The 23,239-nt window shown below is 38.9% G+C and overlaps 1 protein-coding gene across 3 annotated transcripts in view; it reads left to right on the forward strand.

Moving 5' to 3' along the window:
* The window catches only part of LOC135220529 (crustacean calcium-binding protein 23-like), an 80,905-nt gene that overhangs the window by 43,562 nt on the left and 14,104 nt on the right, over positions 1 to 23,239 (forward strand). For all 3 annotated transcript variants that reach the window (XM_064257711.1, XM_064257710.1, XM_064257709.1), the window contains exons 2-3: positions 21,466 to 21,624; positions 22,220 to 22,397. In XM_064257711.1, the coding sequence (XP_064113781.1) occupies positions 21,473 to 21,624; positions 22,220 to 22,397 (330 nt within the window). In that variant the 5' untranslated portion in view covers positions 21,466 to 21,472. The remainder of the gene's footprint in view (positions 1 to 21,465; positions 21,625 to 22,219; positions 22,398 to 23,239) is intronic.

The raw sequence follows: 23,239 nt of genomic DNA on the forward strand, positions 1-23,239 counted from the left end.
AAAGCTCTTTAAACTGTATAGTTCCTTTCCTTTAAATCCTATTTTTACGTTACGTAAAAATGTTGTGCCCATTACTTGTGCCCTATCTAAAGATATCCATTCACTTCAGTGACCTATATTGCAGTTGCTCTGCCTTAAACGAAACCAAATTTCGTCTTTTATTTGTTCCAGTTGTGTGGATTAATAATCATTTCGGTTCTGGAAATGTTAGAATTTCGAAATATTTGCCCAGTTTCAGTTTGCTTCTCTAGGAGTGTGGAACAGCCTCTCAGAGGAAGTCGTGCAATTGGAACTTTGGAAGTTCAAGCGAAGATCCAATGCGTTACTACACTAAAACTATTCTTCTCGCATTTTAATACATTTTTATGTATTGATTAATTTATGAGTTTATTTTTTTCTCTTTTAATAAGTGGGACGTCTCCTTTATGTATTTCCCTTTACCTTCTCTCACTTCTTACTAATGAACACCATAGTGGTCCCTGTGGTCTTGTTCCTTATGTTCATCTTCTGAATAATGATGACAATAATTGTGTGAAGTTTTCCTTGTCTGTTTTCTGCCATTAGCTTCCTGAAAAAAGCAACTTCCATCATTACATTCATATTGCAATTGATTCTTCGAAGATCATGGCAGAGTATCTTTGTTCTTCCAAAATTCACGCTGAAGTGAGGACTACTTTGTCTTGGGTTTCTGAAAAACGAAGTCTTTTCATATCAAAGAGAGAGATTGATAGTGTGTGAGGGGGGGGGGGGGGCGGAGATAGAGATTGAGGGAGGGAGGGAGAGAGAAAACAGAACATAGATTTCCATGAATGGCAAAAATAATTTTGGAGAGGACTGGAAACAGGAGCGGACTTCAGCAATATAACCATGATATAATATCAGAGCTGTGATATTTAATTTTTTTTTATGTGAAACGTTGCACAAAATGTTGTTACATCGCATTTGTGTTCTTAGAGGGAACGCAAAATGCCATTTTTTAGAGCTTTAGCGATGTATGTGAATGGCAAGATGAAAAAATCTGGTTAATTTCAGTAGAGCTGGAAGGCTCGTGAATGTGTGGAAAATAAAGGCTAATGTGACTAAAACTTACCAACTCACCCACCGGCTGTCCATGGGTTATGTGAACAAAAAATAATTATGGAAACCCAGAGCAAAGTTTCATTGCCTTTTCCATAACCCCCTAATTGCCCACTGGGCCATCTCTTTCTCCCCGCTCGGCTCGGGAAAGTAGTCCCTAGATCATTCGACCGCTGTCTTCGCAACATAGTCTTGTCAGGGACAATCTCGTGGGCAAGTTTGGTCCCTGCGGTTTAAAGGGAGACGCCAGTCCTACTGCGCTGCATCTGTACTCTGTCAGCGGGGGTTCTGTTCATGGCTGGCCCTAGTCTGCTTTGCCGTTGACTTTGAGTATCTGCTTCCGTTGCTACTACTATTCAGAAAGAGAGAGAGAGGGAGAGAAAATCCTGTCTAGTCTCAACGGCGCCCAGCCCAAGGAGCGATACAATGGCAAACCCAAGCCTGGGAAGATGAGGACACAGAGTTATGGAAACGTGATCTGTCTTGTAGAATGGAAGATCTTTTGGTGTTTTATATAATAACACTGCTAGTTCTTTATTAATAGACAAGAGTTTGCACGATGTTTGTGTATGAAGAACGGTCATGAATACTTTATCAATTGTCTACATATGATTAGAATGGTTAAACTAAAAGCAATTTTATGTTCCCAGTATGAAGGACATAATTCTTTGGCGTGTATGTCATTCTGCGAAGGGCCACTGATTAGGCTTTCTTGAGTTTATGACATTTATTGTTGATATGGCCTGCGAAGAGGTCAGCATAATAATGAGCAAAACCAAAATGCACCTATATAGTATCTGTGTTAGAACATAAGCATACAAACACACACTAAATTCGGTCATGAGGCGTAACGTGTGACATACACATGGCCCTTGAAGAGGATAACAGCATATCAGTTTACTAAACAAAAATGTAAGGCAACTTCATTCCCCTCGAGTTAATAGAAAACAATACCGGAAAATGCCAATAGGTAACCACCTTGATTACGTCACCTTCGTTACGAGCGTTGTTTTTACGTAGACAAAGGTTAGCAAATATATGGGTAAAAACAGGTCTTAATGGGTCCTGAGTGATCATTAGCTCCAAGTATCCTCTCAATCCATCTTTTGTCTCCTTCGCTACTTTGAGACACAAATGACATATGTCCATTATTGATTGCTATTTCAGTTATGATTATGTACCATTTTACATATGTCAGTCAGTGACTACGCATTAGGTTTACACCCCCATTAAGAGCAGAAGATAATTTGCAATTTTATAACAAAATCCAAATATAGTTAGAAAATGATGTCAAAATACAGAGGAAACAAATCCCTTTATTCTTCAGAGTAGACTTTGATGCAGAATGATAATACCATTTGTGTATCTTTATTTGTGACCCCTTTCGGTTCCCTGGCAATTTGATGTCATCAAGTTGCTTCTTTCAATTTCTTGTTGGTTGGGTCTAGTAGTGATATTTGATTCAGTTCTTTACCAGTTTATTATGAGCGTGTTGCTTCTCTTAGTTCCTTAAACGTCTGATTCTAGTGGAGTAATTCTTTCCATTCCTTGAAATTTTATACCTGTTGGTTAATCTTATCAGTTCCTGGACAGTTTGATTCCAGTGGGGCTATTTATTCTAATTTCTTGACAGTTGAATGTCAGTGGGATGCTTCTTTGAATTCCTTAAAAGTTTGATTCCAGTGGGGCTATTTCTATTTTCTTAACAGTTGAATGCCAATGGGATGCTTCTTTTAATTCCTTAAAAGTTTTATTCCAGTGGAGATAGTTCATTCAATTCCTCAAACAAATTGAAAAGAGTGGGATGACCTGCCAGTTCCTTAGCAATTTGATTCCTATGGGAATATTGCTTTCGTTTTCTTAACGGTGGATTTACTGCTTTTATTTCTTTAACTATTTGATACAAGTTTGAATGCTTCTTTCATTATCTTGACGATTCGATTACATTGCGGTTATTCCTTTGAATTCCTTAATAGTTTAATTTCAATGATGATGTTCCTTTTTATTCCTTAGTGGTTTTATTACAGTGCATTGCTTCTTTCAGTCCATTAAAAGTTTGATAACAGTCGGTTGCCGATTTCAGTTCCTAGAGTTTGATGCCATTGGCCACTGGCATTAAAGAACTATCACCAAATCGTGTGTGAGAACTTTAAAACAGTCGTTTGTGCGTTATCTTTATTCAAACAGTAATAGACAGGTATCCTGTTATGCGTCAAAGTGTGGTCACATTTTTATGAGAATCAGTTCCTACTACTTGACAGTCATCTGTTCCTATACTGTTATGAACACCAAGATGGTCTGAAGTAATTAAGATTATTCTGGACCTGATTTTTCAGATCAGTATCACAAGAGAGGGTACGCAAAACCACAAGCTAAAGATTAATAATAATTTATGACAAAATAACACATATATATGACAAAAGAACCCTTCTGAAAAGCGGATGATGGGGAGAAAAGCACAAGCAAACACAACACCAGAGGGTGGGGGGGGTGGGGGGTGGGGGGGGGGCTGCCGAAGAAAACCTTAACCTATATTATCCACAATATCTAATGGATACCTTGTACCAAATACATACTCTAATAATGTACAAAAGAATAACTCAATATGATGAGTTCACAAAGCCTGACAAACATCAAAGCTTTCTAGGGTAGTCGATGTAATCAATGAATGCCGATGCTGGCCCACTATAGGCGTATGATAGATGTCCTTATAAGGGTAAAGGGTTGCTGCTCCGAAGCATGAAGAAACAAACTAACGATAATAATAAAGTGGGCTTATTCACCTTCGCCACTGGAGGGCCTCCTCACGACTCCAAGTACACAGAGCGTATCTTACGCTTGCATTACAAGCCGTTTACGAGAACAAATTCTAAGTTCTCCTCAAATGATTCCAAGCCTCCAACAACAGGCCCCAAGCACTCTAGCTTCAGACTAAGGGCACGAGCCGACAAGGTCACTCACAAGTGACACAACATGACGCAGGTGTGCAGTGGGAAGTATCCTCTACCCAATAGGTAAACTGCCATAGACTGCCAAAAAGAGATAGCACGCTGGTCCTTCTATGACGGAGCTAAGCACCGAACTCCAGAGTTGATGCCACAAAGCCCCCTTAACACCTCCAGGAGGGGGACAAATATGACGTGAAACAGACGATGGATGGCCGACAAACCATCAGAAACACAAAAAAATAAGAAAAAAAAAAACTTCATGGGTTGAGTACCAATATAAAACAACAACTCTTGAGGGAAGGCAAAAGACCCATATCCAGCTTCCAGAGAGAAAGGCCAAATAAACTAGATTCAACTCGCAAAGTGTACGTTAAAAAGGGCCGGGAAAACTGAATAATTTACTTTATTTTGATACGTATAATTTCATGCTTTCGTTAGATTTTGTTACTTCCAGTTTTCTATGCTAAATTTTGCTGTGTTCTTTTGTCTCATGATTAATGGTTTCTATGACTACCACCTGAAGATGTCCGAATGTGCTTATGGATATTTTTGTTAGGGAAAGTACTTTAAATCATTCATTTATTTTCAACACAAAGACTAATAACTGCAGTGTCTCCTGGGCCTTCGTTCCCATTTAGTCCTCCAAACCCTCATTGTTTCATTGCAACTTTTGCATCCATTTCACCACCAAACGTTGTCATCTTTTTCTGCAGTGTCGTATAAAATTCATCTATTATTTCTTTGGCGAGGTCATTCATTATGGCAAAGCACACTATATTACTTATGTTGAACTGTTTGGTTTCAAATATCGCGAGCAATTATACACTGCTCAATGCTCTCAAGTCAGTTGTTGCCTTTCTGTTTTTGGTGTTCAGATCATGCCTACTGCTCTACCATCACTGAATAAACACAGTTACCCTCATCCAATTTCTTTTCCCATGCCTTTACACTGTAATGCGCAAACAGCTATGATGTCCAACACTTTCTCTTGAATTCATTTTCCAAAGCTCTGTTTTACCAGTCTGGATCTAGGATTTGTACAACCCAGTTTTCTGTTTTCAAAATCTCCATCAATAAACTGGGAGTCTTGGCAGCAACCCCATGACACGGACGGACTGACGACTGTTTCTGAATTGCAGCCGATGGAGGAAAGCCATTTCCTTATAGCGTGATGTTTCTAGATTGAGGTTAACACGATTGCTGCTGCTGCCTGTAAAATAGAATAGAATGTAAAATTTAGGCCGAAGGCCAAGCGCAGGGACCTGTGAGGTCATTCACGGCTGAAACGGAAATTGACAGCAAAAAGGTTTGAAAGATGTATCAAGAGGAAAACCTCTCAGTGCACTATTAAAAGATTGCCAGGAGAGGCTGGAAAGTAAGATGGAAGAAAGAAAATATGAACGAGAGGACAGTAAAAGGACTGAAAGAGGTTGCAGCTAGAGGCCAAAGGTTAAACTTAGCCATAATCGTACTTCTGGCAGCGCTATAGGTAGCAACTATATAGACCACCACCGGACGGTGGCTAAATTTCATGGGGAGTAGCCAAGAGTTTTATGGGCAGTGGCTGAGGCCACCACCGGACAGAAAACTCAATTGCGCCGAAGAAACTTCGGAGCATTTTTGACTTGTTTCTTATTATAAAGATCAATGATAAAGTGAACTGCAGACGCTTCGTCGCATCGCTTTTGAAACAAAAATGTCAGCGAAGACAGCAACGAACGGCCTTGGAAATTAATAGGATTATGAAATGGTAAATGGACGATAAACACGCCACCCTCTTCCTGGATCTTTTTTTTTTTTTCTTTGCAAAGATGGGTGAGGACTGCGACCTGGTTTTAGTATCGGGTGGCGTGACTGAAATGTCAAAAGGGAACGAAACGGTCACTCAGTTAAAAGTCATATGGAATTTTCGTTCGTCCGAAGGTCCTCTTGAGATTGGTCCAGTTTGTTTTAGTGTTTGTCACATGAAATATTCAAGAATACACAGAGATAGTTTCTCTCTTTATTCTTTCTAAGAGAGTAACTATTTCAACTTCATCATTTGAATTTGTCCTTTGTATTAATACATATCTAAATGCCGCTCTGACATCAGATTAAGAATGTCAATATCTGCAATATTTTCGTAAACAAACTTATTCAGGTATGTAGATAGCAGAAATATAAATTTCATCAGTTGACGCACCTAACTGTAATTAAAAGTTAATCAAATGTTCAGGATAATGTATCGACAAGTGTCATTAGGTTACTATGTTTCATGCTAGGCTAAACAACGTTATGGTCAGGGATCTTTCCTCAGAACTTAATGAAAAATGAACTCGGACTACATTCTCTGTAACAGAGACATGTTGAAAAAGTGGTACCTATATAATGACAAGAATCGATAAGCTATTAATACTTGAAGATCACACCCATCCACCGTCTATGTAAACTGTGTGTGTGTGTGTGTGTGTCTGTGTGGGTGCCTTGTGTGTCACTCTCGATGACGTTGTCGACTCAAATTGATTCTACATAACTATGCTTCCAAAGGAATTCTTCATCACCTTGACCTTGCATGGTGTGTAGGCATTTCAGGCATGGCCTTGTTGTTCTTCTTCTTTTGCTCCTCCAGTTCCGTCGTCACTTGCTTTATTCTTTTTTTTATTCTTCTTTTTCCAGAACTTGGCACAGTATGGTGCTCATAAATATTGCACTGCAAACTTCTGCTGTATCAACAGAAGCTGAACAGCTCATGAAAATCAGTTTCTCTTTCTGTCTTTGGGCTGTTGTGAGTCAGTTAGGGCTACAGATCAAGTTCTGTTCAATAGACCCATGTACACACACACACACACACACACACACACATATATATATATATATATATATATATATACTATCTATATATATATATATATATATATATATATATATATATATAATATAAAAAAATTATAACAAAAAAAGTAAAATTATTGATACAAGTAACAGAAATTCAAACAGGTCCTATATACTTTTGACCCCATTCTGGAAAAATATGTTTTAAAGATATTTAAGAAATAACTTGAAAATTTGTAATAAAACAGAGTCCTTTTTGTAATCTTGTGTTTCAACGTATGTAATTTCCTTGATAATGAAATGCCTAAGGCGAAAGATCTCACGCCGTGTTTCTCACTACTGTGAGGCCACATTATCTCTCTCTCTCTCTCTCTCTCTCTCATCTCTCTCGTCTCTCTCTCTTCTCTCTCTCTCTGTCTCTCTATATCATATCTCTCTCATTAATATATATATATATAATTTTATATATGTAATATATATATATATATATATAGATATAATATATATTATATATATAATATATATCTATATATATATATATATATATATATATACACTTTGTGACGAAGCTTTCCAAATATCTGCTTATTGCACTAACCACTCATAGAATACAAGGTTACCTCACAGCAACCAGATTCTTGAAATTTCATACAGATGAAATACGACTGAGTACTCTAAAGGCAACAGTGATCCATTAAAAAGCTTATTAAACATGTGAGAAATCAGACTAAATATACATCAAAACAAGTGTGAGGTATCCATATAGGCTTTGACTGTCTCCTCTGTCTTAAATCGCTTTAAGAAATTTGAAAGATCACCACAATCAATCAGTCAATCACTTTGGGATGTACACAGATTTAATCCTATCACTGGTGGTCAATAAGTTAAGCACTATTATAAAATGAAAATTCTAAATACAAAAATTTACTTTTAAATTCAAAATTATAAGTAGAATTCACAGTCCTGCTTTGTAGTAAAATTTACTAATACTTGAAAACAAAATAAAAATTTGATTCATTCTTGAATTAAATTATTAAACACAATTAATTAAGCAGTATTTAAACTAATAAACAATACTTAAGATTTGAAAAGAAAATCTCAGTAAATGAAAATTAATTCACAAGTGTCAAAGTGTAAGATCAAATAAGGTTTATTAAACAAATTGTGAATGGAAAAACGCAAAAAATGAAGACGTGTAAAATGTATGAAATTTAACGCTATATAAAATGCGAAAACTAAGAGATTGTAAACACACAGAATGTAAGAGAAAATTTTAAAGGAATGAAACAATTCACAAAACAGAAAATTTAAATGTGAAAAAAATTAAATAAATCCACCAAATATTTTAAGTCGACTTAAAACTAAAATTTCACTTTACCTTGTACCTCAAATTTTTGCTGCAACTTCAAAATCCACCAAACCCTTGATAGGCCTGTTACAGAACACCCTAATAAGCTCTGAAGCAAGACAGGAATGTTTATGTCGTTATAGATTTCACAAATCCTTTCACAAATGCAGTTCCATAAAAAGATTTAACAAACAATACGAGTAACCAAGTACAAAATCTTTACATTACTTTACAAAATAAAAAACCCACAATCGGCAGAGAGAGAGAGAGAGAGAGAGCGAGAGAGAGAGAGAGCCTCTCTTAAGGCTTGATCACACACTGGCGACTAGAGCCAACGACTGTTGTAATGGCTTGGTTTTATCTCAGTCGCTGTCCTTGGGAAAAAAGAAAGGAAAAATCAGCTGATTACAACAACAGTACGACGCACACAATATACAATTACGACAGCATTACATACGTTGAGATGAGATTTGCAATGTAGATAGTCGTACACGTATGTCGCCGATGATCTGGACCACGCCCAGTTTTAACCGATTTTTGGGGATGGCAACTGACGCAAATGCAATTTCATCTGACGTAAGTCAATTACAACATACATAATATGGAATCAGGCATAGAAGACTTACGTTAACTGAGTCGTGAACGTGTTGCAATGCATGTAAAAGCGGGTTGATTAGAGTTTGCACTGATTCCCATTCCAGGAGCTGCTGACAAAGGCACGAGATGGACAAACAAGATGTTGTGAAGGCTGAGCAATATCTGGACGTGATATTAGACACTTTAAATCCTAAATGATGATCCTGAACTTGCACTGGCCATGGTGGATCATTAAGGCTGGATCACACATTAGCGAATACAGCCCGCGACCGTCGTAAAAGCCGACGTACGACTGAATTACGACCGAAATCTTCACGTGCGCTCACACAGTCGGCGAGTTTCACAACATCCACCAAGTGATTGCGACAACTAGCTGTTGCATGTAGTTATCGAGGTCGAACCACGACAACTGTAAAGTCTTCATGTCATGCCGACGTACGCAAGATCTCTTTCGATGTTCATATAGCTCTTACGGCAGACGTGAGTAGCAATTTCGACATACGCGATGCAATTGGTAACCCCAACCTGCGCGGAGGGGGTACGCAGTAGCCACATTGTGACACGTGCGTTCCCAGCATTGAAAAAAAACTTCAAGGCAGAATTTAGTAAACAAAGCTGCCTTTCTTTTCATGCTTTGATTAACATATATCTGGGATTCAGATTTTCAGTTTTCTTATATACTCTTAGGGCCAAATCTCTCATATACATAAATATAAAACGACCTTAAATGAAATATATAGAGTATCAATATAAATATTTCTGACATTTATTCTTAAGTTTTCTTGAAAAATATATGTCAGTGACTTAATTGCAATAAATACAATTAAATAGAATGTACTGAAATACAATAAATGAAAAGGCATTATCTTTTTTAAGTAAAAGATAAAGATAAATATGACACTGAATACTACTCACAAACAAATGTGTTGTCTGTCTCTCTTATTATATAATTATGATAGTAAGACAGTTATAATTGTAATTTTGCAAATAAAAGTGCAAAGAAATATTAGAAAAGACATGTATTATCCTAAAAAGTTACTGGCTCTTCGATCTCAATAAATTTACGTAAATATTTTACAACAAATATACTTAGAATTTTGTACTGATTTTATTTCTTATCTGTTTTTATATTGTGTGAGCTGTAATTATAATCTTACAAAACATAAAATTATTTATTTAGAAAAAACACGTATAACTTGGTAAAATTTACGACTGTCTTGTAAAAGAGGCTCCGAAAGAGATTGTAAATAGTCATTTTCAATATTCTCGTGGAAGGTAGGGAAGATTTTTTGGAATTTTTTCTTACACCATGTGCATTTGCATATCTTCCTCTTTCCATTGATGTGTCCATTTTTATATTAATTGGCCAACCTCTTGGGTTTATCAGTAGATAGTATACGAGAATTATTTCATGTTAAATACGTATTATTTCTTTAGACAAGAAATGGTAAACAATAGGTGTTTCATATCAATACGCTTTTGAAGAAGCAGACCAAATAAAGACAGTATGATAATTGTTAACATTATCTACCTGTTTGCTAGTATGCCAAAGACACTGTCCACTGTACGACTTGACCTGCTCAGTTGGTAACTAAAGATGCGCTCATGTGCTGTCAGATTTCGTGTAGGGTATGGTTTCATCATAGGGCGAGACCCATTCAACAATTTCATGGAAAAGCTCCTCTGTAATTCTGGTAGAGTTCCGGTACAGTCCTTGTGTTTGCTTCAATAGCCAATTCTCGCATCAAGTTGTCGTAGTAACCTTTCTCCTCTCTTCTTTGTAAGTAGGACCACATCCAGTGTCGCGAATTATTCGCCTTTTACTTACTTAGGTTCTAGCCTGGTGGTCTGGGTGAAAACAAGGCCTGAAGGACTAGATTCTACAACTCGGTGGAGGGATTGAGGAAGCAAGGTTTACAATTTTACGCACTTTTATTACAAAAATAAACTATAATTACACTCAAAACATTTCCCCACATATTATGTACAAGTTAATTACACGCGAGAAGGTCACAGGAAACATTTAACACGACAATTCAATGAATTAAAGTGGCATGTGGCCGTTGCAATTCTATGTCTGTGAGGTGGACCAAGAGATAAAAAAATATCAAGAAATCTGACACAAAACCCACATAATCGGAATGCTCATTTTACGTTTGTTAATACAAACTCTAATTAGGCTTCATTATTCATAGGATGTGTGGGCTACCCCGTGATAAATTTTCACTATAGCATGTTAATCAAGAAACAAAGTAGCGACTTTGGCTGAGTGGAGAGAAGACAATCCGTCTTACCTTTTGCTCTGGTTAGTACCTGGGAAGCGAATGGCTACTGTGGGTGGTGTTGCCCTCAAGCACAACTTTGTGACAACATGGAGTTACAGTTCCATAACGATCGACGCTTTACTCTATTGCGTCTCATCTTTATTTGTTAAGTACAAGATTTGCCAATTTGTATTAAGCTAGATGACGAAGTGTAGTTTTACATTATGTGCTACAACTCAAGTTAACTCGAGGAATTCCCCCGTAGGCGTAGCTTTTCACTAAGCGCGCTTCTTTTGTTTTTATCTTATATACATGGTTAATTTTGCTTCATAGTTTTAGAAAAAATATAATTTTATGGCAGGTTTATTCACTTTGCTCCTCCACACAGTTTCATAAGGATTCGCTACATTTCTCACATATCCATGACAGAAGTCACGTAGTCACCTGTACTCATCATTGATTCTTCTTACTCAACATTGCGGCAGGTTTGTAGCTAAAAGAGGGATCCATCCCTTTTCATGACATCCCCGCACCAGAAAAATTCTGGCCGCAAGGCTGAGCATTCAGAAGGTCATTGGAGTCAAGTCGGAACAAACACATCAGACACATTTCAAAATACACTTACATATAGGTGATCACCTTTCAATTGCAGCTCAAACTTAATCTTACATTACAAGATAAGCAATAACCTTAAATATACCTTGTCCGGTGCAGCACCTGATCCGCTGACACGAGAACACTTACTCTAGTTACCCTTAAATATGTACAACTAAGCCGTTTTCTATTGTCCTTCAAACTCCTTCTGACGCTAACTCACCTTACATGGTCCCTCCTGTAGTTCGTACATGACCATAATTTTCTGTCTTACACATAGCTACTCGTTTTTTACCTACTCTTTCATCCATTTTCTTTGTATCACTGCCACTCTCCGTTTAGGGCACATGAACTGCACTTCATCTTGGTCAACTCGCTCATCCTGAGGATGACTGCCTGAAGATACAATACTCGCTTCTTTACACCCCTGTTTTTCATATCATCCGCACCCTGTCCACGACTCTTTTTCCCTGGACGTAACTAGCTCTTCTCCTTCTATGCCATTGGTGGTACTGCTCACGTCCCTGATACCATCCGTCCCATCCTCACTGTCCTCGACTGCTCCCGCCTCCTCCCAGGCTGCATCCTCATCCTCGTCTCATTTCTGATTGTCATCTTCGGCGGATGTAATTTCTGGGGAACAAGGTGGCTGATGGCTCGTAGGGTTTCTGTGCCATCGTACAGCACCTTGGCAGATCGGACGATGATCAGACGATCCCATCGTCATCGGGATACACCTCCGTAATCTTACCAAGGGGCCATGTAGCCCTCTTACACGGTTTGATTTTAACGAGCATGACGTCCCACGGGCGAAGATCAGTCCTTTTGCTGGGCCGAGAGTCACGCCTGGAGTGTAGGGTGAAAAGGTACTCTCTCTTCCAGCATTTGCAAAACGCCTTCAGAGTGTCCGTCAACTGGAGATAACAGTCTCTGAGCTTGCGGGTGGTCAAAGTCTGGTTCAGGTCTTCTGGAGGGAGTAAAGGGGCCATAAAATTGATAAGGCGACCTTGCAGCAGGTGGGAGGGTGTGATGACTTGATCCTCTCGCCCATCCCCGATGTACATGAGTGGTCGATTATTGAACACGGTTTCGGCCTCCTTTACTAACGTCTGCATGTGCTCCTCCAGGAAGGACTTCTGGAAGGCTACCTTGAGCGTGCATTTTGCTACTCCTACCAGCCTTTCAAAGAAGCCTCCCTTCCACGGTGCTCAGGCGTCTGGAAATGCCACTGAATGCCAGTCCTCCTCAGGAACTCCTAGACATCGTTCTCTTCATACAGTCCCTGCAGGAAGTGGCTGGCCGATCTTAACGTCTGGTGGTTGTCTGAGACGATGAGTGAAGGGGGGCCATGGGTCGCGCTGAATCATCACAGAGCCAAGATGAAGGTTACGGCTTTCAGATTGCTGCAAAACTCCAGGTATACTGCCCTGGTGGTCATACAGGTGATAAGCAGGATGTGGCCTGCTCCCTCAGTGATGTGGATAGGACCCATGTGGTCCACTCTGACGTATTCGAATGGGCAACACAGGTTCATTCTTTCTTTGGGTAGCGGAGGTGGTGGTGGCTGCGTCAGTAGGGGCTTGAAGGCGATTACGTAGGTTCTACACTGTCCCATGACTTGTTTCACTCTGACTCTCAGTCTGGGCAACCAACAGTCCTGACGAAAGACCCATGAGCTCATTGACACTACAATGCATGTTACAGTGATGCAAGTAAGTGAAGTATTTCCTAACTAAGGTGCCATTGGCAGACAATAGAACAAGTGACTTTCGACAACGGTTCTCATCAAGAATTCTAGTATGGATGTACACAATTACATCTATAAAACACAGATTTAATTGTTTACCAAAATTCATAACATCTCTAGCAACTCTAACCTTAGCTTCTAAATAAGCACAAGTACTGGCCAAATATTTCCTCTGATCCAGTCTTACTAACATTAAGAAAGGAGACTTATTTAAATTTAAAAATTTGAGTATTAATTTCATAACCCTCAACAAAACAGGAAACTCTGCTCTCTATTCCATGATTTCCCATATCTCACTGGGTTCTACCACAGCGACTTCTTCCCTCATCTCACGGACCTCTTCTGACAGTGTTGGTTCTCCAACACAATGCAGATATTGGGGGGCGGGTTGCCACTCAACCACAACTGGTTCTGTTTTAGTTCTCTCAAGGCGGCTCCTCTCGACAGGATATCAGCTGGGTCCTGACGGGTTGGTATGTGCTTCAAGGCCATGTCGTTATTCTGTAGGGTGAAAAGAATCTCCCCCACCTGATTGTTGATAAATACGTTTTTATTATCCCTATTGCTATTTATGCAAGTGATCACCACTCTGCTATCTGTCCAAAGTTGACAGTTGATGGATCTATCGGTGATTTCAGATGTTTAGCTAATCTACATCCTAACAACAAGGCTAGCAATTCCAACTTGGGGATTGTTAATTTCACCATCTTTTGGGGGGTAATTTGCATTTTGCTCGTAAGAAGAGCAGTCTTTCCGTTCCCTTGTCTCATGTACGCAACAGCCCCTTAGGCCTTACTCAATGCATCTGAAAATATGTGCAACTCAGAACCCTTTGATCCTACAGATCACTCAATCCCCAGTTCACTTACTAACTTGAACTCCTGTAGCAATTTACTGGCTTCTTGGGCCTTAGCATTATCTAGCACATCATCCCATCCTACACCATCTTCCCAGAGTTGTTGTAGAAACAACTTTCCACTCACAAATAGAGGACTAACCAAGCCTAAGGGGCCGAAATTCGACACTAGAAGTGAGAGTTTCCTGTGTTTTGTAGGTACCCACCCTTCCCTCATCTCTTGGATCCCCCAATTCACCTTCACATGGACCTTATCCTCATCCCTGTTCCATTCCATCCCCAGCACACTCACACACACAGGTTCATCCCAATTCATTCTCTCGTCCAATTCCTTAACATTACTGACCTAGCCAGTCAAGGGCAAGGTTGGCTTGTTCTAAGAGTTCTCTCAAACTCTTGTGTTCCTGCATCAGCGAATGCATTTCGCTGAAAGTTTGGATATAATTATCTACATAAAAGTGACTAAGCAAGTCCGTCCTTCCTTCCTTTCGCAAATGAGTCTGAAGGACTTGTTGCAGGAGGAAGGAGCTCACAGTGATGCCGAATACCACAACCTGAAAGGCGAAGGTAGCCGTATGATTAGGGGCCTCACATTGGCATCACTGGGATCTAACAATATGGGATGGAACTCTTAGCTAATGTCTGCAATTAGGGCATATCAACCAAATCTAAACTTCACTAACAAGTTATACAATGCCTCTACCAAGTTGGGGCCAGATAGAAGGCAAACATTCAATGACTTTGCTGATGCAATAAACACAATGCATAAGGTGGTAAGGCTCTCTCTCTTAACCCCAAAATGGGGCATGTAATATCCTTCAATTTTGGGGGCTTCTAACCTTTTGATGAATCCCGCTTCTAAGTAAGATTGCAATACCCTTTCATAATCTGCTCAGTACTGGGGTTCCCAATCAAACTTTGCATTGAGTGATAATAACTGGGCCACACCATTTCGATAATTCACATCTAGCCTAGCATCAGATTTAAAGGGGAGACTCACTTGATAGCCATGCTTAGTATGAACAACACTCTGGCTTACCTTTGCAATGGCATCTATTTCTTGAATTATATACTGCTCTGAGGGAGCAATCCCAATTCAGTCTAGTCTCCACCACTCGTCGATGTCTGTTTCTGGTATTCCTATCCTGCACACGCGCAGAGTGTGTGTGTGTGTGGTTCTTTGCTTAGCACTTTCAAGTGCCCATTGTGGAACTTTTCCAGACAGCGACATTCCCCCATGTGTTATTAAAAGGTTGGTCCCATTGATTTGCTCCGACCCAAGGATGAAATAGCTGAAGTAATTGGCTCCTACGAGTAAATCTACTCCCTTTACTTTACCATGCTGTGTCTCTTCATCGGCAATGTGATAACTTTTACTTACGAGATGTTTCTTTATTTTAGCATAGTCTATATTGTGAATGGGCATGTCTATGTGATCATGCACCGCTATCTTCGTGCGAATCACTCGTTTTCCCATTTTGATCTTGCATGCCACCACATCGAATTGTCCTTCGATTTCCGCAGAGGCAAAGGGAGCTAGATTTAATGCTAATCCACCTACAATGGGGAGATTTAATCTCTTGGCCAAGGTGGCTGATATGAAGCTGCGCTGGCTCCCGGTGTCAAGGAACAATCGGATGAGGTTGGTTTGGCCATGTATGCGTAACGTGGTGGTGGCTGTTGGCAACAATGAACAAAGTAGTTCTAGCGAAGGATTTTTCAGCGTTACCTGAGCATTTACACAGGGCTTTGATTCTTTCTCTTTGGCGTTTGGGTTGTTAGCGCTCTTCTGGCTACCTTTTGGAGTCACAGTCTTCACCGGGCGAGAAGTTACATGCAATGCACTAGGAACATTATGAGAGGGGGCAACAGAGGGTGAAGTTGAGGTCTTAGGGGGTGCCTGTTATCACAAATTAAATTATGGTGCTTAGCACTGCACAACTTACATGAATTCTTCCTTACTTTGGCACTGTTCACTTCTGTGCCCTACATTTAGACAATTGAAACACCTCGCTCGGATCAACTGACGACGTCTAGCGGTGATATCTAGCGGTTTGTTGCACTCGTGTGCTGAATGGCTGTCGTTACAAAACGGACAAGCTTTAACTTTCAGTTTTTGGTTTGTATTCATTTCAGGTTTCACATCAGGTATTAGGGACTCATCCTTTTGAAGCGCATCGTCCTCAAGCAGACGAATGATGAAATCAATGGCGTTGAAGAACTCATCAAGATCATAGTCACACTTGCGCAAGTGCTCCACAACTTTATGGTATAATTTACCCTCAGTTAATTATTGATTAATTAAACTCATAATCATACCGTGACCGATATCATTCTTGCTCAAATGTTTAATCTGTTCGGTTAAAATGGTCAATTCAAACCTGAATTAATTAAGTTCTACAGGGTTTAATGAAGGCCGAAAGATATTGGCTAATCGTCGATGCAATATGACGAGCGTTTGATGCTCATTTTATCAAGCAGATAGTTAGCCACGGAAGCAAGGTTTACAATTTTACACATTTTTATTACAAAAATAAACTATAATTACACTCAAAACATTTCTCCACATATTATGTACAAGTTAATTACACGCATGAAGGTCACAGGAAACATTTAACACGACAATTCAGTGAATTCAGTGGCATGTGGCTGTTGCAATTCTTGTCCGTGAGGCGGACCAAGAGATAAAAAAATATCAAGAAATCTGACACAAACTCCACATAATCGGATTGCTTACTTTACGTTTGTTAAAACAAACTCTAATTAGGCTTCATTATTCATTTAATCTTTCCACAAATGTCTTCTTGCTTTCAGCTAACACTGAAATAAATTCTTCTGAAGAGAAACACTGTGTTACCCTTCCTGCTTGAGATGACTAGGTGGGTGTCAGGAACGTTGTTCTTGGAATTAGATGCTTCTGGAATGGTATAATTACCACTGATATTGTTATGTAATCCTGGTCTACGCAGGCATTTTGACAGTTTCTTGAGTAAACGGGTTATGTAAAGCCTCTAAGAAAATTGTGACTAACCGGCATTTCTGAGCATAACTAAAATCAATTAAATTTGACTACTTCTTCAAACTTATGTATGAAATCAGCTTGTATAAGTATAAAATTTCTGGGACCTAAGAAAAACTTGAAGATTTTATTTATTTCTCGATATTGCAACGGAATATGGTACAGGAGACAACCATACAATAGAAAAAATATCATAAATTATGCTTTCACAGAGGGATTTTTTTATGAGTTTGTATGTGTGTGTATAACTTCTTCATTACCATTTATGTCTTGAAAAGTTGATAAAATTATTCATTTACTGTAACGTTCAGGAAGCTTAGTTAACTATGTTGATATGGTATAGATGCTTTTAAATTGAATATATTTGTCTAGTAAGATGTCTTAAAAGTTTTATAAAATCTTTTTGTTAGAGAGATTTCCAGGTCAAGTTGGTCGAGATATTGTAATGTCTACCACCTGAGGCTATGGGTATGGCTATGGCCGACATTCCAAGTAGGAGGTAGCCAGGGAAGTAGTAGGCCCTGGGTGGGTAACAAAGCAGAGCGATACGAGATAACCGCAAGACAAGATTAGACAAGGAAAGAGCAAGTCAAGATTCCATTGGGAAATGTTTAGCAACTCGAGATGTAATGATGAGCTGGAATCCATGCTGAAGAAGATATTCCAGAAGAGACAAAGGATTAAGATTATGTCTACCCACTATCTTGTTTATGCGTCGAGAAGCACTGCAATCAAGCACTGGATTTTCACCATTCAAGCAAGCATGGAAAGAGCTGGCGATGATGCTGAATGAATTTTGAACCAGTTTGTGAGAATAAAATATGTAAACACCTACCAGTAGATGTTGAAGCTGAGGAATTATCTAAAAGAGTGTGTCGTAAGTGACTAGCCAGGGAGAGAATGAGGCACGAACACCAGACGCATCAGTATGACAAGAGGACCAGAGCATCGGTTCAAGGTGAAAAGAAAGTATTGCTGCCGTTATTAACAGTAGACGAACTGATGTTGCAGGGAACAGGTGAGGTTAATCATCTGGATAACAAGGTTGATGTAGGTGGAGAACTAAAGACTCTTCATGCAACCACAGCAATTATAGTAATTGTTTCTGGAAGAATATTGTTCTAGACAGGCGCGGATTACTTCAGCATTCAAATTGGAGGAAAAAGTAATTTTCTTAAGTGGAAGTGTGTTGTCAAAGTATAAGTATGCGACTTTCCTTTTCACTTGTGTGTTGCTAAGCTTTAGAGGAAATGTACAGTATTCGAAAAGAGTTTAGATTGTTCAAGAATTTAAGTAGATATTTTCATAAAATTGCTCAGTTGTCTGTGCCAGAATGTACCAGAGGTATTGACATTCTCAAGCCACCAGTCATCTTGTATAGATATAAATATCTCACTCACTTCAGTGTACTTTAGAAAGATGTAGTGTTTTCAATTCGTTGTAAACATTTTAAAAGCCTTATAATCAATAGCCCAATGATTATAAGGCTTTTAAAATATTTACATTTTGTTTAGCTAAGATCAACAATGTCGGTTTTCGTTCAGTCGCAGTCTTGGTGTAGTCTACCTACCTATACACAGCTGCCCTAGTGACAGAAGAGCAATTAGTATTTCTGTCATTATTATTATTAATTGATTATCATTCAAAGCATGAACCTTATTCATATGGAATAAGCCCACGGCGGCCATTAACTTGAAAATCAAGCTTCCAAAGAATATGGTGTACATTTGAAGGAAGTAACAGATGAGATCAGTTATTAGGAAAGATAAAATAAATTAGCAAATTAATAGATAAGTAGATAAAAATGTAAGTAGATCGTTTTAGGGTAGTAAGGCATTGCATCTTCGTTTGAACTGTTGAGGGTGAATTGTACAAAACTCTCAGGGAAGCTGCTCCATAGTCCAGCGTGACAAACAAGAGATCATCCGTCGATTGTCTCAGTCATAACTGCTAATATTAGGAAACAGAAACCTACCACCACGAACCCTTCTATCTAAAAGAGATAAATCTCTGGCAGAAGTCTACATCCACACCGGAGAACAGTATTCTAGTAAGATAAAGACAAAAGACCTAAAACAGGCAGCACTGATTTAATGACTTAATAAATATACGAGGCCTTACGAAGGATACTTAGCTTTCGTGCGGCATTTGGTGACACTCTTATTCGATGTTTCTCAAAAGCAAGCTGTGAGTCAAAAGTTACACCTATTAGTAGAATAGTTAAAGCTTCAGACTTATTCAGCAGAGTTTCATCCACCTGAAGGGGAGGATGAGGTGGAAAATCTGTAAGAAGTCTGTTAATCAATAGTCTTTGTTTTACTGGATTTCAGCCTCATACCCCACAGACATTTGCATTCACTAATCTGCTCCATGTCACGATTGAGACTAAGGGCGGTTTCATTTCTCATAAGTGGAGTCTTTATTACAACCACGAGTGTTGCATCATCTGCATATGGAACCATCTTGTTTTCCAGGTCAACAATCATATCACAAGCATACACTAAAAATAACAGCGGACCAAGAACACTACCCTATGGAGTTCTATACACAATAGGTCGTTCGTTGTTCGCTAAAGATCCTATCAACAGCAACTCGCTGCTGCCTACCTGTAAGGAAATCTTGAAGTAATCCTGAAACATATCCACCCACTCCAAGATTCTGAAGTTTGTAAATAAGACCCTTGTGATTTACCAAAACGAAAGCAGCACTAAAATCTATTTGAATTACGATGCACTCAAAACCCTTATCTCTTGCAAATGTCATGTCAAATCTAAAAAGGCATTGCAGATACCAAACTGCTTCCTATACGCATATTGCCTATCAGCAAACAATCCTTTAGAATCCACATACTTATATGGGGCTTAAAAATAAGTCTTTCTGCAACTTTGTAGAGCACAGAGAGAATAGAGATTGGGCTGTAATTACTGCGGTCTGCAGATATGCCACTCTTTGGAAAGATACTACTTGAAACTGAATATCTCATATTCACATTTTAGATAACGAATACTTTTTCTGAAATTAATATATTATCAAGCTACATAGTATGTTAGTAGAGAGAGAGAGAGAGAGCTAGAGCGAGAGATTTAATTTTCGTGGACTGAAAAAAGCCTAAATGTGTACATAGACTAGTGCAGCTGTAATAATCGTCAAATCAAATACAGTTAAAAGCTATGCCAAAAAACTGAACAACTAAGAAATTTCAAGTAGAATGAAAAAATGCAGCAAAGATGAGTGACTATCCTATATCCTCGTTCTTCCAAGGTCAGCGACGGGGAGGGAATCGATAAGGCAGGGTGAGTTTGCACTCGGATGGAAAGGAAGAAATTCAAGGGAATATCGACTGAACACCCACACACACACACACCCATACACACACCCACACACACACACACAACAGCATGTAGATCGAGCATAAGAATTGATGCCCCTTATGATGATAGTTTTTTCCTCCGATCGTGACAAATATCGTTCTCAGTGTGGTAACACGACCGTCGGTTCTACCTCGAACCCAACAATTTCCAAGAGCTGCCTCTGGGGGCTTATTGGGTTCCTGAATTTAGCAGAAGGTATCCGGATCGTTTCAACAAACAGAAGCCTTGCTAGATAGAGAAGACACCAAAATATGAATTCACAGTCATCATATATGGGACAGTATGCAAATCTTGCATGCTTATGGGATGAAAATACTAAAATAATAATATAGAGCAAATTTACCACCATTTTGGAAAAGTGTCAGCCATCGTAGAAACAGCCATTTATTGAGGTGGCCGTAGGTTGATTCTGAATGATTTTGATGTAAGGGATAATAAGGGTTCTCACGACAGCCAAGAAATAAGATATGAGGCAAGATTTATTTTTCTATGTTCATGTTTCTCACTGACAGTGTTAGCACAAATTTTGACCTCGTCTAAGGAGAGAGAGAGCGAGATAAAGTGCTCGTGGAATTATTAATCACTCATTTTTCTTAGACTACCAATGATTATTTACCTCTCCAGTAGGTTAAGAAAGGAGAATACATACGTACTACATCCAAACATACAATATATGTATAATAGTATATGTGTGTGTGCGTGTGTTCATCATCAAAATAACTGACAGTAGTTAGCTATGATTGAAATGTCTTTTGGAATTTCAAAGGAAATAAAATGTGACGTTGGATGTGAGTATCATCCTAAGATAATAATCATTGTCTTTTCCCCTACAGATACGGAATGGCGAACCGTCCCCGCACCGCCTCCACCAGAAATGAAGAGGAGATGATGGCAGCTGCCCGAAGGAAGTTGACCCAGACGACAGACCCCGTGGAGAAACTCAGACTCCTTTGCCTCTCCAGGGGCGCCTCTGGTATCATGGGCATGGGCAAGTAAGTCATGGAAATACTGCAGCTACTTTGGTTCCATCGAGCTTCACTGCTCTTTCATTTTCACCAAAACCACAGCTATTCTGACGGGGTCTTCAGAGGGTTCTGCGCTGCCCTCTCTCCTCTCTCTTACCCTTGACATCTTTGGCACTGACACACAGCAGCTTCACTGCCTCAGGCTTTTTAATGAGATACGACGATCTTTCAGTATTTTTAACTATCAGTCCGAGTGATCCCGAGAGCGTTTTTAGCTTCTCCAGTAATAAGAGCTCTCGTATATATAGCTGCTAATATTAATGAACTTGTATCAATATCGATAAATCTGTTTAGTGAGGTCTCCCACAGAAAAAAAAACTATCTTGTGGCAATGCCAGTAATGCTATGGAACTTGATTCATTTAGCAGTAACGTCTCCCTCTTATAAATATTACTATTGATTTTAGAAGTAGTAATAGCAGAAATATTATATCTCTAATCCTGTTGCATGCTGGTAGTGTTGTATGTTTACTATTCTTGACAAATCCATAACTTTTTCTTATGGCATAATGACTAATTTGATTCATTTGACTTCGGCTAATCTTTCTTCTGACGACTGCCAGGATTTTCCGAAGAATGGATGATGACGGATCCCACAGCCTTAACATGGAAGAGTTCTCCAAGGGCATCGTTGAGACAGGACTTGACCTCTCCGAGGAGGAAGCCGAAAAGCTCTTCAACGCTTTCGACAAGGACGGTGGGGGAAGCATCAACTACGAAGAGTTCCTAGTAGCTATTAGGGTAAATTCAGATTTCTACTTGTTGACATGGATTCTCTTCTCTCTCTCTCTCTCTCTCCCTCTCTCTCTCTCATATAAGATATATATTATATATATATATATATAGATATATATATATTATATATAACTATATATATATATATATTTATTATATATATATATCTATATATATATATATATATATATATATATATATATATATATATTATATATATATATATAATATATATATATATATATATATATATATATATATATATATTTCAAAGCACTACAGAGCAGATGTAACCCAGTGCTTATCACGAACTTCTTCTCGACTGATATACCAAGCGTTCTCTCTCTCTCTCTCTCTCTCTATAAGCATGCGGCGACATGCCGTTAATAATGAAATTTAAAGTCTTATGCTGGAGGAGCGGGCGATTTGACATCTTGCTAAACCTTGAGTTTCTCTCTCTCTCTCTCTCTCTCTCTCTCTTTTACGTTGAGCTCCAGGCGTCTTCCTTCAGGAGAGATGGGTTCTCTGAAGTTTGTTACAAGTTTATTCGGCCTCTCCTCAGTCTTGCTGAACAATAAATCGAACGATCCTTGGCTCATACTCAAATATTCATAAAATTTGCCATCGAGGGATAAGGAGGAGTGCAAGATTCCTACTTATCCCTATCAGAATGAATATTCTTTCCAGCCGTGTGTATGTTCGTTTGTACAGTCACTATAGCATGTATCTTGTAGACTTTTACAACTACATATCAGTTCTTTTGAAGAGGTCTTAGAAAACTACAGACAAAACAAGTTAGGATTTATGCCCTGTATTTCATTTTTTCATATCAGCATTCCGTGTAATTA

The sequence above is a fragment of the Macrobrachium nipponense genome, chromosome 2 (assembly GCF_015104395.2).
Source record: "Macrobrachium nipponense isolate FS-2020 chromosome 2, ASM1510439v2, whole genome shotgun sequence".
NCBI classification, from domain to species: domain Eukaryota; kingdom Metazoa; phylum Arthropoda; class Malacostraca; order Decapoda; family Palaemonidae; genus Macrobrachium; species Macrobrachium nipponense.